Source organism: Cetorhinus maximus, chromosome 5 (genome assembly GCF_964194155.1).
Source record: "Cetorhinus maximus chromosome 5, sCetMax3.hap1.1, whole genome shotgun sequence".
Lineage (NCBI taxonomy): Eukaryota > Metazoa > Chordata > Chondrichthyes > Lamniformes > Cetorhinidae > Cetorhinus > Cetorhinus maximus.
The window spans coordinates 65180096-65197404 of record NC_135883.1 but is presented as its reverse complement, the minus strand read 5'-3'; the positions used below and the strand labels follow the sequence as shown (position 1 = coordinate 65197404).

General features: G+C 45.6%; 1 protein-coding gene and 1 long non-coding RNA gene across 6 annotated transcripts in view; one reads left to right on the top strand and one right to left on the bottom strand.

The window, feature by feature from the left end:
- LOC144680686 (uncharacterized) overlaps positions 1-17309 on the top strand; it is a 462270-nt gene that overhangs the window by 78289 nt on the left and 366672 nt on the right. The gene's annotated exons all lie outside the window — the stretch shown is intronic.
- The window catches only part of LOC144680682 (muscular LMNA-interacting protein-like), a 234053-nt gene that overhangs the window by 113930 nt on the left and 102814 nt on the right, over positions 1-17309 (bottom strand). For all 5 annotated transcript variants that reach the window (XM_078541929.1, XM_078541930.1, XM_078541928.1 and 2 more), the window contains one exon: positions 3080-3235. In XM_078541929.1, the coding sequence (XP_078398055.1) occupies positions 3080-3235 (156 nt within the window). The remainder of the gene's footprint in view (positions 1-3079; positions 3236-17309) is intronic.

The window sequence follows — 17309 nt, the reverse complement described above, 5'->3', positions numbered from 1 at the left end:
GTCCAGGGATCTGTGCTGGGTCCCCTATTATTCGTCATTTATATAAACAACATAGATGACTATGTGGGGGGTAGGATTAGTAAGTTTGTGGGTGACACAAAGATTGGCTGGGTGGTTAACAGTGAGGTTGAGTGTCTTGGGCTACAGGAAGATATAGACGGGATGGTCAAATGGGCAGATAAGTGGCAGTGGAATTTAACCATGAAAAGTGTGAGGTGATACACTTTGGAAGGAGTAATTTGACAAGGAAGTATTCAATGAACGGCATGACACTAAGAAGTTCTGAGGAACAAAGGGACCTTGGCATGTGTCTCCATAGATCTCTGAAGGCGGAGGGGCATGTTAGTGGGGTGGTGAAAAAGGCATATGCAACACTTACCTTTATCAATCGAGGCATAGGTTACAAAAGTAGGGAGGTCATGTTGGAGTTGTATAGCACCTTGGTGAGGCCATGGCTGGAGTACTGTGTGCAGTTCTGGTCACCACATTATAGGAAGGATGTGATTGCACTGGAGGGGGTGCAGAGGAGATTCACCAGGATGTTGCCTAGGATGCAACATTTAAGTTATGAAGAGAGATTGGATAGACTTGGGTTGTTTTCACTGGAGCAGAGAAGACTGAGGGGCGACCTGATTGAGGCGTACAAGATTGTGAGGGGCATGGACAGGGTGGATAGGGAGCAGCTGTTCCCCTTAGTTGAAGGGTCAGTCACGAAGGGACATAAGTTCAAGGTGCGGGGCAGAAGGTTTAGGGGGGGATGTGAGGAAAAACCTTTCTACCCAGAGGGTGGTGATGGTCTGGAATGCGCTGCCTGGGAGGGTGGTGGAGGCGGGTTGTCCCACATCGTTTACAAAGTACCTGGATGAGCACTTGGCACATCATAACATTCAAGGCTATGGGCCAAGTGCTGGTAAATGGGATTAGGTAGGTAGGTCAGGTGCTTCCCACGTGTCGGTGCAGACTCGATGGGCCGAAGGGCCTCTTCTGCACTGTGAGATTCTGTGATATGCTGGTCCATGAGGCTACTGATTGTGGTTGAGTACAATTCTGCTGCCACTGATGGCCCATAGTACCTCATGGTTGCCCAGTCGAGTTGCTAGATCTGTTTGAAACCTATTCCATCTAACACGGTGGTAGTGCCACACAACACGATGGAGAAAATGGGACTTTTCTCCACAAGGACTGTGCGGTGGTCACTCCTATCGATACTGTCATGGCCAGATACATCTGCAGCAAGCAGGTGGGTGAGGATGAGGTCAAGTTTGTTTTTCCCTCTTGTTGGCTCCCTCACCACCTACCGCAGACCCAGTCTAGAAGCTATGTCCTTCAGGGCTTGGGTAGCTATGACTGTAGTGGTGTTACTGAGCCACTCTTAATGATGGATTGAAGTCCCCACCCAGAGTGCATTCTGTGGCCTTGCTACACCCAGTGCTTTCTCCAGATGGTGTTCAATACGGAGCAGCACAGATTCATCAGCTGGGGGTGGGGAGTGGGGGCAGTCATCTGCCTTATTGAGGGTCCAACTCTCGCACCCATACAGTGCAAAGCCCCACATCAGGGATTTTGCAAGTTGTTTTTTCAAGTGCAGGCCGATGTTGCATGCCCTCCGTATTTCATTCAGTTGGCACATTGTGCAGACCAGCCTTCCCTCGATATCAGTGCTGTTATTCCTGGTCACTTTTGATCCTAGAAATTGAAACCAATCTATGCTTGCAATGGTTACAGACTGAAATGCCACAATGCTCTCACTATGAATTGTCATCAAGGATGTCTTGTTGTTGATGCTCAACACAAACTTCAGACTTGACCTTCTCAGCTCTTCAGCAATCATGGATAGTTCTTGCTGGTCTTTGACCATTAAGGTGGTGTCATCAGGGTATCTAATGTTCTGGATGCTATGACCACCAATTCTGGCCACAAGATCTTCTAGAAAAGCAAAGCTGGCTTTCTCTCATGACCTTTTCTCCAATGGAATTGATAAGCAGTGGTGAAAGCAGAAATCCTTGTCTGACTCCTTGGCCAAAACTGAATGGCTTTGGCTTAACTTCAAACACACACACCACACCTTTTGTCTGTGTAAAGTCTCTTAATGATTAAGTGATGTGGGACTCCAAATCCGCTCAGGGTTTTCCATTCCTCTGCATGGCGGACCGAGTCAAAGACCTTTGGGTAGTCTATACAGAGTACCCACAATTCCTTCTCATTTGGGTAAGAAACAGTTGGTTTCACCGCAAGCAAAGGGACGTCAGATGCCATTCTAGTTCTGCGCAACATAATTGAGGACAATGTCAAAAAGCATGATGACAAGTAAATGTGGAGGCAGCTCCACAGGATGGTAACAGCTATAGTTAGTTTCAAGCAGCCTTGGAAAGATTATCACTGTGTACTATAGATGGTCTGAGGGATGGGAATGGAGATGTAAACCATGCCAAGGTGAGAAGTAGTTTACGAGTGTTGGAAGATATGCAAGCTCAAATTGTTTCATGTGCCAGAATGACTGGAGATTTACCAACTGTGGGGATATCTAGCTTTATTTCCCAGTTGCCAGGCTGCACATTATAAATAACTGCATTACGGGTTGTATATGAAATCGGACTCCTACATAAATTGTTGTTAGTCTATCATATTAAAAAGGCCATTTGTAAATATAGATAATATCAGAGAACTGAAACAGCCATTAGTTACAGCCAAAAGTGTTTCAACACTATTCCTAGTGAAAGGTCACCTCAACAGCTCGTCTGAGAACATAATGCAATAATAGTAACAGAGCACCCCGTCGGGTGTAGACTTTTCAACATGGTAAATCCATTTTAAAAATTAGTAAATATAGTCAGGGATTTATTTGTGAAAAAGGAGTTGCAAAGTGTAGTGTCATCAGCATACATCAAAACAGGAAGGTTACTGAGGCATTGAAACAAACTCATTGAATATATTTATTAATTGTTAATATTAGGAGGACAGTACAAACAGTGTGTATTAGGACTGTATAGAGTTTGTTTTCTACTGGTGGAAGAAGTTACTCAACTAAAAGGATCTGTTCATGGGGAAAAATGCATCATGTTGAAAATGATGATGTTACCTCATTCATTATTGAAGAATTAGCTTCAGGCTTTTGCTGTTTTCCAGGCTGGGGTGAGGATCTCGTGGTATCAATTACCTGAATATGTACAGGAAGTCTTCTAACAGTTGGCACAAATGTGAAAGCCAGAGGCTTGGCTGTTTCATTCACATGGACCTGTGTAATTAATATAGTAAGTTAGAAAATAATTTTCTCTTTAGTTGTTTTTTATCCTCTCAAAGGTACTGATGGGAACAGTGTCGTTGATAACAGTAAAGATCAGAGGTACATTGTATGCTGGTTGCAAATCCTTTTTAGGAGGCATTGTGGCATTCTCCCACATCCTAGCTAAAAGCCACCAAAATATCACATGCAATGTTGAATAAAGGGCGGACAAGAGGTAAAGGCATTATCCTAACGAGAAAGCAAATGTAATCAATATAACCTCCCCAACCTAACATCAAGTTCAACATAATGGAGATACTCGTCAAAAGAAAAGCCAGGTATTAAAAACAGGGATAAATAGTCAAAGAAAAGATCCAAATTTAGAAGTTGCAGAGCATCTAGAAAGGAACAGGATGATAGCCTCTAACAGTACTCTCATGAAGCCCAACATAATAGATTAATTTTCCATATCTAATATAAGTAGGTTTGTATTAAACAAGAGACAAAAACCTTTGCAGACACATCTTTTGAGAGGCACTATCTAAATGCCATAGATTTTTGTGACAAAATGGAATCCTTTGGTGACAACAATAGTGTTGGCAAAAGTTCTTCATCAGCAGCATCAGTATCTTGATGAATGGATGAAGATTATATGGCAAGAAAGAGAGGGGGTGCAAGAGTGCTGATAAGAATGTAATAGACTCCACAATCTCAGCAATAAACCAGCTATAAGAAGTGTTCATCAAAGTAAGCTGTTTCTACTTACTTAGAATCAACACTTATCACCAAACTAATCAAGCATGTTTTCTTTTGTACAGTTAACTATTGGCAGCTTTCTGGCTATGTATATACAGGAGCCTGAAACGGTTTTGGTGGGTGGCAGAATCTTTAACAGCTGAAAATATTGCACAGTATGAACTGTGCTAGCTTACTATTTCCACAAATACTAAAAACTCAATGACAATAACATTAGACAGTTTGTGCAAGCAGTTGCAGTGCTCGTACTTCTGCCTCTCTCTCACCTCATTCAAAAGGAACAGATGATGACACTAAATGGTCACCAACCTTTACTAACATAATTCCTGTTTCTAAATAATTTAGCTCACTGACATGTCCTTGGTTATGTAATTCACGCTGCACCTTTCTCTACGACACTCCAGCTTACATAACTACCAGTTGAGGCAGTATCCCTCAACTGACAAACTGACATTCTGGTTACACCTATAAAATTATAGTCCAAGGGATTGAAACGTACTTTTAAGTTCCAGTACAAATCAAAAGATTGATGGTGATGCTGATGAAAAATCACCAACTTTTGCTCTTAGTGTTGCCAAAGGATTCTGTTTCACAGAATCATATAATCATAGAATGTGCGAGAGGACGACCCTGGAACAGACAGTCAGCAGACCTCGGACCTAACATCACATTTTTTTTAAAAGAAGGGGCTACTTAAGTGTAAGTAAGAAACAAAAGCAATAGGGAAGTAAAGGTAAGTCAAGGCCAGGCAAAATAAAGTTGCATAAGTAAACCAAAGTAAGATAAAGTTAATGCAAGGGAAGTAAAATGGCAGGACAGCTTGGTTGTGTGGAATGTGTGTCCTGTAATACGTGGGAAGTTGTGGGCACTACCAGTGTCATAGGCGACCACATGTGCAGTAAGGTGTCATCAGCTGCAGAGCCTTGAGTTCCAGGTTTCAGAGCTCAAGTGGCAGTTGGAGTCACTGGCACACCCGTGAGGCTGAGAGCTACGTGGGTTGCACATTCTGAGAGGTGTTCACACCGCAGCTTAGGAAATGGAGGCAGAAAGGGAATGGGTGACTGCCAGGCAGTTCAAGAGAATTAGGCAGTTTTGCAGGAGTCCCCTCGGGTCCCGCTCACCAATCGGTTTTCTGTTTTGGATACCGGTGAGGGTGTTGGTTCCTCGGAGGAGTGCAGTCAGAGCCAAGTTTGTGGCACCTTAGGCAGCACTGCTGTACAGGAGGGGAGAAAGGAGAGGAGAATAGTAGTTGTAACAGGGGATTTGTTAGTTAGGGGAACAGGCAGCCGTGGCCATCGGCATGACTCCAGGATGGTAAATTGCCTCCCTGGTGCCAGGGTCAAGGATGTCATGGAGCAGCTGCAGGGCATTCTTCTAGGGAAGGGTAATCAGCCAGAGGTCATGGTCCATGTTGGTACCAATGACTTAGTTAGGAAAGGGGATGAGGTCCTGAAAGCAGACTTTAGGGAGCTAGGAAGGAGATTGAAAAGCAGGACCTTTAAAGCAGTAATCTCAGGATTACTCGCAGTCCCACGCAAGCGAGTATTAAAATAGGAGAACTGAGCAAATAAATACGTAGCTGGAGAGCTGGTGTAGGAGAGGGGGGCATCAGATTTCTGAGGCATTGGGACCGGTTCTGGGGAAGGTGGGACCTGTACAAGCTGGATGGTCCACATCTGAACAGGACTGGAACGAATATCCTCACAGGGAGATTTATTAGTGCTGTTGGCAGGGGGCTTAAACTAGATTGGCAGGGGGATGGGAACCTGAGGGCAAATTCAGAGCAGGGAATGGGAGATGGAGAATAGTGAATGACTCTGAAAGACAGAAGCAACACAGGTTAAAAAGTGTACAGCACAGGAATTTGGACTGCTAAAAGGTATCTATGTCAATGCAAGGAGCATAGTAAATAAAGCCAATGAGCTGAGGGCACAGATAGACACATGGCAGCATGATATTATCACTATAACAGAAACTTGGCTTAAGGAGAGGCAAGATGACAGCTCAACGTCTCTGGATATAGAGTTTTCAGGCAGGATAGGGGACAGGATAAAAAAGATGGGGTTGTAGAATTATTGATTAAAGGATCAATTACGGCTGTGTGGAGGGATGATATACTAAATGAAGCATCAAATGAAGCACCATATGGATTCAGCTCAGAAATAAAAAAGGGGCAGCCGCACCTGCTAGGAGTGTACGTGTACTATAGACCCCCAAATAGTGGAAGGGAGTTAGAACAGCAAATATGTAGGCAGATTTCTGAATGCAAAAACAATTTTCTGTGCCCACCAGCGTCTGGCGTGTTCAGCGATGAGTGTGGACAATATGGCGGAATCAGTTTCACGACGGCATGAAACCAGTTCACGATCGTCCACTCAGCCCACCGTTGGCCGGCCACGCTCTCCACCATCGGACATCAGGAACCTCATCTTAACACATCAACATATCATTATTAGGCCTACCCACTGGAACCGTCTCTCCTCCTGCTTCGCAAGCAGCAGCGCACAGAAGTTGGAAAGTCACCATTGATGCTCACAACAGATGTTGGTCAAGGGGGTGAGAGAGGAAGGTCTAGGATCGGCTGGGAGAGGAAGAGGTGTCGGGGTTGAGGTTGGGGTGGGGGGGGGTGGGAAATGAAGCTGTCAGGGGAATTGAGGTTGAGAGGGGGAATGAAGGTATCGGGGGGATGAGGTTCGGAGAAGGGACATGAAGGTGTCGTAGGGGAGTTTGGGAGGAAGAACGGTGAAGGAGGAGGTAATGGGGGAGAAGAAGGTAACTGGGGGGGTAGGTGAAAGGGGAGCGGAAGGTGTAAGGGACGGAGTGTGGAAAGGGGAAGGAGTACATAGATGGGAAGGTGTCCAGGGGGAGGAAGGGATGCAGAGAGGTGATAGAATCCAGGGGGAGGAAGGAATGTGGTGAGGGGAGGAAATAAGGGTGGAGAATGAGGTAAGAGTGGAGGAAGGAGTCAGATAGGGGGTAGGAGTAAGGCTGGAGGAAGGAATCAGGAAGGGAGAGGGACTAAGTGAGGGGAGTCTGGGCGGTGGGAGGACTGGGGGAAAGAGTTCCAGGGGAAAGAGGTTCAGGGAGGAGGGGTGCGAAGAAGGGGATGTGCAGGTGAACATGCATGGGAGGGGTCGGATAGGTCCCTGTCTGTCTCCTGGGGACCGAACTGAAGGTGGGCGTGGTATGGAGGGAGGGTGAGAATGACCAAGGGCAGAGTGAGGCGGTCAGGTTTGACGGTAATAGTAGGAGGGACGGCGAGGGTGGTTGGTGAATGTGGATAAGGGTGGCATTTTCAGGAAGGAAGGGAATGTGCACGTTCACCTGGACATCCCCGAAGGAAAAGGGTTGTGGCTGGTAGGTCATAGAGGGGAGGTGGAAGGTAATGCCAGGGGGTGGGGGGAAGGTCAACTGTGATGAGGGAGAGGAAATGGGTGACTGGGGGAGGGGAAAAGACGGGGGGCATAAAATGTAGTGAAACCAGACCATGCTTGCGAAATCAAAAGTGAAACGAGAGTGGTGGTGGGCGAGATCAGGAGCTGCTTGGGAGTGTGATCAGTGGGTGGACGGAGATGCAGGTCAGCTCAGATGGACAACTGAAAGCAAACCTCAGCAAGCAGCATTTAAAATACTCAGGACATGGAGGTGCGTGTGAAACGTGGAGGATCCGCGTGTGTGGGAGAGTGCTTGCACGAGTCTCCGAAAGGCCCTGCCACACACACACTTCTCCCTCCAGAATAACTTGTGGGCCAGCTGCTCCCTCTGTGGTGACAGAGGATGAGATTGAGGGGTCACAGGCAAAGGGGACTTGGAGGGAGAGGACAGCCTCTGAGATTCCTGATCGGATGACTCAGGGTGTCTAGTGTCACTCCTCCACCTCCCCTCGGGTGCCAGGGGGCCCTGGCCCGACTCTTTGAGGGGAAGGAGCAACTGGAGGGATGTTGTGGTGCTCCATTTTCCTCTCACATTGCCAATGCAGGAACTCACCCATGGCTACCGTGATGGAGTGCAGGTCTGCGCACTTCCCCGTGTTCTGCTGCACCAGGGTCTCCATGGCATCTGCCATCCTCCCCATGGAGGCCTCCATAGGTGCAATGAGGGCACCACTGCATCAGAGAGCAGGTAGATGCACTCCTCCAACTCGTGTGCCACTCTGTTGTGGGCTTCCAATAGCCTTGTGTGATGTCCCCCCACCTTCTGCTGACTCTCCAGGATGAGCGACGCGGCCAAATTCAGAGGTGCATCATCTGACTTGGACCTCTCAGATGCCTCCTCCCCATCAGACCTCTGAGTGCTGGGGAGCTCGGCTGAACCTGCCTCCACCTGCTGTGGACACACGTCCGTGCGGTGACCCCTAGATTGTGAACCCGAGTCTGCTCTAGGTCGAGGTCCCACCGAGGTGTGTGCCTCTGAGCTAGTGGAGGGTGTGAGTAAGCACTGACGGGTCTTCCAGGCTGTTTATTTCCAGCCCTTCACTGGAGGGGGTGTCCTCTTGGCTGGAGGTGTGGACCTGGATGGAGCTGAGGGACAGGCTGGCTGAGGGTGTCAGTCCCTTGGCAGAGCTCCCTGTGAACTAATATAGAGATCACCAGTGCATGGCAGCAGAATCAAAAGCAGGAGACAGAGCATTCGCAGTTGCATTGAGGGATTATGTGGTGCAGGATCCTCATGTGAGTTTCGCTGCCAACCTCAGCATCGCCGCAGGCACAGTCCACATCCTCACCAGTCAGTGCAATAATATGCTCCTCAAAGCGAGTGAGGGGCCTAATGTGGGCCACTCCACCCTCGGTCTGGGACCTCTCCCTGCTGCTGTGAGCCAGCTTCTCCTGCATGAAAACAGATGGGGAGGGCATGAGCAGAACACGTGGCACTGTGTGGAATGTTTGTGTGGTGAGCAGTACCATTGACAGGAATGAGGATGTAAGCTCAAGAGGATATGAGCCTGATGGAGATGTGAGGGTGTGCGTGAGAGTTAGTGGTGTTGTCCCTTGTGGTGTGAGGTCCCTGTGGATGTGTGGTGGGTTTGAGAGTATGAGAGTTGAGTGTGATAAGAAGAGTGAGTTACTCTGGTGGAACGGATGAGACCATTCATCCTGTAGCGGCATTGGGTGGCTGTCCTCTCTTGTCAGGCATTGACGCTGCCCTAGCTGCCACCACCTGCCATGCTGGATTAGTGATGCCACTCCCTGTCCTGCGGAGGTACAGGACATCACAGCGGGCCTCCACGGCATTCAAATGGCATTCCAGAGACGGGTCATTAAGCCTGAGGGCTGCAGTCTTCTTGCCTTTCGCGGACATCTTCCTGCAGTAGCCGTGGGCTGGAAGCACTGAACTGTGTGCACGCAGCTGGACTTTAAATATGACGCCCAGCGTGATGAAGCAGCGAGGTAATGGCGTGGTGGGCAAATGAGAGCCGCCAGCCGTGGAAACAGCATGTTTCCCAGGAATGCATAACTAAGGCAGCGAGTTTGGGATGATACAGCATGAAAACCCGCCATTGTGGCCAGCGGGTAAAACATTGTTTTACCCACCCGCTACTGCACTTAGTGCAAATCTGGGAGGATTCCACCCAATAGGGCAGTAATCATTGGGGGCTTCAACTACCCTAACACCAATTGGGATACGAACAGTGTGAAGGGCACAGAGGGTGCAAAATTCTTGAGTGAGCATTCACAATCACAGAATTGTTACGGCGTAGAAGAGGACATTCAGCCCATCATGTCTGCACTGGCTCTTTGAGCATTTTAACTTAGTGTCAATCTCCTGCCTTTTCCCCATAACTCTGCACATTGTTTTTATTTAAATTATCATCCCAAGCCCTCTTGAATGCCTCAGTTGAGCCTGCTTCCACCATACTTCCAGGCAGTGCATTCCAAACCCTAACTACTCCCGTGTAGAAAAGTTCTGTCTCACCTCACATTTGCTTCTTTTGCAAAACACTTTAAAACTGTGCCCTCTGGTGCTCGATCCATTTACAAGTGGGAACAGTTTCTCCCTGCCTACTCTGTCCAGACCCCTCATGATTTTGAAAACTTCGATCTAGTCTCCTCTTAGCCTTCTCCTCTCCAAGGAAAACAGTCCCAACTTCTTCAATCTTTTCTCATAACTGAAGTGTCTCATCCCTGGAACCATTCTCGTAAACCTCATCTGCACTCTCAACAATGCATTCACATCCTTCCTATAGTATGCCCCCAGAACTGTACACAATACTCCAGCTGAAGTCTAATCAGTGTCTTATATAAAGTTCATCATAACCTCCGTGCTCTTGAACTCTATGTCCATATGAAGCCTAGGTTACTGTATGCTTTAGAAACAACTCTATTTACAAGAGAACTTTTTTTTAGCCAGTACGTGTCAAGCCCAACGAGAGGGGGCGCAATTCTAGATTTACTCTTAGGAAATGAAGCTGGGCAAGTGGATGAAGTAGCAGTGGGGGACCATTTTGGAGCTAGTGACCATAATACAGTTAGATTTAGCATCATTATGGAAAAGGACAAAGATAGAACAGAAGTAAAAGTTCTAAATTGGGGGAAGACAAATTTTACAAAGCTGACAGGTGAGCTGGTGAGAATGGACTGGATACAGCTATTAGAAGGAAAAACTATGTCAAATCAGTAGGAGACATTCAAAGGCGAGATTCTACAGATACAGTGAAGACATGACCCCACAAAGAAAAAGGGTGGTACTGCAAAATCTAGAGCCCCCTGGTTATTCAGAAGCATACAGGCCACGATAAAGCCGAAAAAGAAAACTTATGACAGTCACAAAAGACAGTACTGTAGAAAGCCTAGAGGAGTATAGAAAGTACAGGGGTGAAGTGAAAATGGAAATTAGGAAAGTAAAGGGAGGATACAAAAAATATTGGCAGGTAAAATCAAGGAAAATCCTAAGATATTTTAGCAGTACATTAAGAGCAAGAGAATAACTAAGAAAAGGGTAGGGCCTATCAGAGATGTACATGGTATCTTGTGGGTTGGATGTAGAAGATGTGGTCAGGGTTCTCAATGAGTACTTTAACTCTGTCTTCACTAAGGAGAGAGTTGATGCACACGTTCTAGTTAAAGAGGAGGAGTGTGAAATATTAGATACAATAAGCATAGTGAGAGAGGAATTATGGGAGTGACTGACATCCTTGAAGGTGGATAAATCACCAGGGCCAAATGGATTGCATCCCAGGCTATTGAAGGAAGCCAAGGAGGAAATAACAGATGCTCTAAGGATCATTTTCCAATCCTCACTGGATACAGGTGAGGTCCCAGAGGATTGGAGGTCGGCAAATGTTGTACCATTATTTAAAAAGGGTGCAAGGGATAGGCCTGAAAATTATAGGCCAATCAGTCTGACCTCGTTAGTGGGCAAATTATTGGTAACAATTCTGAGAGACAGGATAAACTGTCACTTAGAAAGGCACAGATTGATCGGGGATAGTCAGCATGGTTTTGTTAGGTCAAAAGATCATGTCTTACTAACTTAATAGATCATTTTGAGGAAAAAGCAAGGAGGATTGATGAGGGTAGTGCAGTGGATGTTGTCTACATAGATCTCAGTAAGGCATTTGACAAGGTCCCACATGGCAGACTGGTCAGGAAAGTGAGATCTCATGGGATACAGGGGAAGGTGGCAGGTTGGATCCAAAATTGGCTCAGTGACAGGAAACAAAGGGTAATTGTCGATGGATGTTTTTGCAAATGGAAAAGTGGTTTCCAGTGGTGTTCCACAGGGCTCAGTGTTGGGGCCTTTGCTGTTTGTTGTAAATATTAATGATTTAGATTTAAATGTGGGAGGCATGATTGGAAAATTTGCAGATGACACAAAAATTGATCGTTTACTTGATAGTGAAAAGGGTAGCTGTCGATTCCAGAATGATATCAATGGTTTGGATGAGTGAGCGGAGAAGTAACAAATGGAATTCCCCGGAAAAACGTGAGGTAATGCATTTGGGGAGGGAAAACAAAGTAAGGGAACACTCAATAAATGGGAAGTTATTGAGAGAGGTTGGGAAAGTGAGAGATCTTGGAGTGCATGTGCACAGGTCCTTGAAGGTGGCAGGACAGATGGACAAGGTGGTCAAGAAAGCATATGGAATGCTTTTCTCTATAGGGTAGACAGGAAAGAGCTGTTTCCCCTAGCTGAGGTGTCAATTACCAGGGGCCTTAGATTTAAGGTAATAGGTAGAATGATTAGAAGGGACATGCGGAAAAACATTTTCACCCAGAGGGTGGTGGGCGTCTGGAATTCACTGCCTAAAGTTAGTGGCTGAGGCTGAAATGCTCAACTCATTTAAAAGGTACCTGAATCTGCATCTGAAGTGCTGTAACCTGCAAGGCTACAGACCAGGTGCTGGAAAGTGTGATTAAAATGAGTGGCTAGTTTCTTTTTTGGCCAGAGCAGACAGAATGGACTGAATGGCCACTTTCTGCACTGTAACTTTTCTATGGTTCTGTGATACAGCACAGAAGGAGTCCATTCAGCCCACCGGCCTGTGCCAGGTCTTTGGTTGAGCTATCCAGCTAATCCCATTCCCCAGTTCTTTTCCCTTAACCAAGTAAATGTTTTCCTCAAAGTATTTATCCAATTCTCTTTTAAATGTTGTTACTGAATATGCTTCCATCACCCTTTCAGGCAGTGCATTTTAAATCACAATAATTCACCATGTGAAAGAATGCTCCCTCATGTGGTCTCTGCTTCTTTTATCAAGCAACTTAAGTCTGTCTGCTCCGATTACCCATCCTTCAACCTCTGGAAACCGATTCTCCTTATTTACTCTATCAAAGGCATGTATGATCTTGAGTACCTCCATCAAATTGCACTTAGCCTTCTCAGCTCTAAGGAGGCCAACCCCAGCTTCTCCAATCTCTTCATATAACTGAAGTCCCTCTGCCCTGGCATCATCCTGGTATATCTATTCTTCACTCTCACTGCAATGTCTTGAACACAATACACCAGCTTATGTCTATCCCGTGTTCTACTGCTTTTGTCCTCTATTCCTCAACTAAGGAGCCCATATTTTTTTTAAAAACAGGCTTCTTAATTTTTCCTGCCACCTTCAAAGATTTGTGTATATATACCCCTACACACCTTTTAAAATTGTATCATTTATTTTATACTGCTTCTCCTCAATCTTCTTTCCAAAATCACAGCATCACAGAATGGTTTCAGCAAAGAAGGCGGCCATTCAGCCCATCATGTCTGTACTGGCTCTCCAAAGGAGCACTTTACTTAGTGTCACTCCCTGGTCTTCTCCCGGTCGCCCTGCACATTCTTCCTTTCAGATAACAATCCAATTCCCTCTTAAATGCCTCAGTTGAACCTGCCTCCATCACACTCTCAGGCAGTGCATTCCAGATCCCAACCACTCACTTACATCATTTCACACTTCTCTGCATTGAATTTCATCTGCCTATTTCACCAGTTCATGTTCTCAAGTCTGGTTTTAACCACCTCAATGTTTACTACTTCTGAGTTTCATCTCTCTGCAAATTTTGAAATTATGCCCTGTAGATCCAAGTCACCATGAAAACATGCCAATTTTTTAAAATGAAAAACCAGAACTATTTTAATCCTTTCTCAAAACTTTCTCTATGGTTCAGAGTGGTGAATTCTGATTACAGTGTTCCTCAATTGCTTCTCAGTTACAGTGTTCTCTGCAGCTTGGTCCATCTGCCAGAATAAATTCTACCAGCGATTTGTACCACTCATCTCTGTCTTGTTTCAAAAAACATACAGCATGTTCGGATGTCTGCTAAAGATGACCAGTATCAAATGGTGTTTCTTTCTGCCATCAGCAATGCAGCTCCTGTATCGTTAATGATCCCACTAATATACATACACCCAAATGACCAATTTTACCTCAGGGGTAGAGGTAACTTCCTTGACCTGCACCCCTATGATGGTCCACCTGCCTTTCAAAAACCCTCGAACAGCTCCTGACCTTGGCACTCCCCAAAGTAACACCAGTTCCCTTTGATGCATAGGATGCAGGAACCCCCCCCAGCCCACCCCATCTGACACAGACAAACCCAACAACCCTTAATTGCCCCTGCAGCATAGACTGCAACTAAGTCTGTTTTCCAGCCCATCCACTTTTCTCTCACCAGTGTTGCAGCAGGAATGTGTCGCAAGGACTGTGGAACTTTAAACTCTCTTCCTGGGCCATTGATCTTTAATTCAAATTTCTTGACAGCTATGATCCCTCTCTTGGCAGCCCCAATGGCTCTTTATTGTCTTCTGACAGCCTCAAGCTCGATTTGGATGGCAGGCTTTGATCGTTATGAGATGAAATGTCCCTCAATAAATTCTGTGACACGTGCACAGCCCTTTTAGTTACTTATAAAAGTTATCAGGCATTTCACAATTCCTGTACAGAATCCAGAAAACATTTCCAAACACCAACTTTCAACGTCTAAAGGTAATATGTGGCATGCTATTCACTTTGTAATACTGTTTGACTTAGAGCAGAAAAAGTAAGCATCTCTGCTGCCAGAAGATGTTAATGTTCTTCAGCCATTGCTTTTGGTTTTAAAGTTTGCAATTATATACATATATATTTACACTACACATACATGCATGTGTCTCACAGTATTTGAAGATTTCCAATTCCTAAAATGGCAACACCTACTTCAATCCTCCTCATTTGTTGGCACAGAACTCTTTTCACAGACATTCCCCTTTCTAAGGGATGAGATGTACTTTCTGTAAGTTCAATCACATCTAAATAATTTTCACAGAAGTGGGAGATGGTGGCATAATGGTAATGTCACTTGACTAGCAATCCAGAGGCCCAGGAGGACATGGGTTCAAATCCCATCAAGGCAGGTGGCAGAATTTAAATTCAATTAATAATTCTGGAATTGAGAAGCTAGTCTCAGTAAAACTGACCATAAAATTTCCATCAATTGCTCGCTAATGTCCTTTAGAGAAGGAAGTCTGCTGTCATTACCCAGTCTGGCCTACTTGTGACTTCAGACTCACAGCAATGCAGTCGACTCTTAACTGCCCTCTGAAATGGCCTTGCAAACCACTGAGTTCAAGGGCAATTAGGGATGGGCAACAAATGCTGGCCTTGGCAGTGATACCCACATCCCATTTAAGAATTTAAGTGTTAAATGCTCCAGCCATTCTTTCACACACTAAACTCTTCATTACAGACTGAAGTTAATGATCTTGCAATCCCAGTGGAGTCTATGCTCGATGGGAGTGCAGGTTGAAAACAGAGCTACAATTAATGCTTTATAGCACCAGCTTCTTTTCAGAGCAACACCTTGTTCCAACTGGATATGGCTGACTTTATCTTTACAAATTCAGCCACCTTTACATAACTTTTAGTAGCTCTTTAGAATTGGTCTTCAATAGGATTTATCTGTGAAAGTGAAAGGAAAAGGACATTTATCCTACTTTAACACTAAACTATTGAGCAGATCTCGGTCAAATATAGGAAAGCCAGTCACTGGTACAAAGTTCCTGCTGTGATATCCTAGAACTGACCTTGTTTCTAATCGGCCTGGCTCATAGTTGTGTCAGATCAGGTTGTGTCTGAAAGGAACTGGATCAGGCTACATTTGGCCTTCCCTAAGATGTAGGTTGGGAATAGAATACCATAAGTCAGCAGTAGAAGAGCACCTACCAAACTGGCTCACATATAACAAAGTCCTCATTACTTTCAGCCCATGGAAAATAGTATTATCTTCTCATACAGCACTAAATTCAGCAGATGCTTAAAAACAAAAGCTGTTTTCTTGTTCCTTGCCTTTTATTTTACTACACCTGCTATTTAAGGTCCACCTTTTGAACCCTTAGTAGAATTTCTATCCCAAAAAAAGACAAACCGTTCAGATTAGAATTTTTAGAGAAACTTCAGCCTAAGTGTTTGCAACATTGCACATAACTCTTGCTGCTTTCTAAACTTCAGAATCGCAAGTGCTCAGGCAACTGGCAAAGTAGTATAGTGTAACAATTTGCCAATGTGGTGCATTCCACTGTAGGTTCATACTTACTAGAATCTCATCATGTGAGAACTGTTGAGTACAGTGACCTAGCTAACTGGTGAGCTAAGAATTAGAGTGTGATTTGCAATGGAGCCGACAATTGGGAAAGGTAAAATTGGCATAACCTAGCTAGTGTGCCCTCATTTCGATGAGTACAAAAAAAAACTAGTTCAAATATGAAACAAAGAATAATTTGCAGAAATGTATTTTAAACATTTTGTAACAGACTGAGAAAATTGTTTCTCGATGTTAAAATACAGGAAAGCAATTGCATCAGGCATGTGTTATATATTTTGTATGAAAGAGACGCTAGCTTTACATGGAAGAATGGGGAACCATCCTTTTTTTCCCAAATGCAGTCATCAACATGTTTCCTGAGGTAGTTCTGTGTTTAGGCATACATGATTTTATTACATGCTAGCAAAAAGAAAAATCAATCAATACCATTGCCCCTGGATTTGATACTATTTGCATGTGATACTCAGCCAGCCATGAGAGCCTGGGCCTACTGAGGTACTGATGTGTCAAGAAAACTGGTCCTCTGCCTATAAGCCCTGTGTTGGGGATCTTGCCTCCTTCCAGCTGGATCTCGGTTTCCACCACCTCTGTCCGGCGGAGGGAGGTAAGGCTGAAGAGAAGACAGTGGGCGGAATCATCCCAGGTTTGCACTAAGTACGGTAGCAGGCAGGTAAAACAACATTTTACCCACCGGCCGCGATGGCAGGTTTTTACGCCGTATCATCCAAAACCCGCCGCATTATTTATGCATTCCCGGGAAACGTGCCATTTCAATGGCGGGCGGGCTCTCATTTACCTCGCCGCTTCATCACGCCAGGCGCCATATTTAAAGTCCAGCCGCACACACCACACCTCAGAGCTTCCAGCCCACGACTGCTGCAGGGAAGATGTCCATGAAAAGCAAAAAGACTGCAGCCCCAGGTTTAGTGACATGTCACTGGAACGCCTTTTGGATGCCGTGGAGGCCTGCTAGGATGTCCTCTGCCCCTGCTCTGGCTGCAGGCTGGGCAGTGGTGTGACCAAACGGGCTTGGGAGGCGGTGGCAGCAGTGGTCAGCGCCAATGCCCTTCAAAAGAAGACATCCACCCAGTGCCACAAGAAGAGGAATGATCTCCACCGTTCCGCCAAGGTAAGTCACTCTTCTCATCACTCTCAACTCACACACTCACGAACCCATCACACATCCACAGGGCCCTCACTCACTGTTGGCTCAAGGGACATCACCATTCACTCTATCACACACACCTTCATTGTGCTCATCCCATCCACGGGACCACTCACCACCTACACACACCAAGCATACTTATCATCTGGCCTGGCCAGCATCC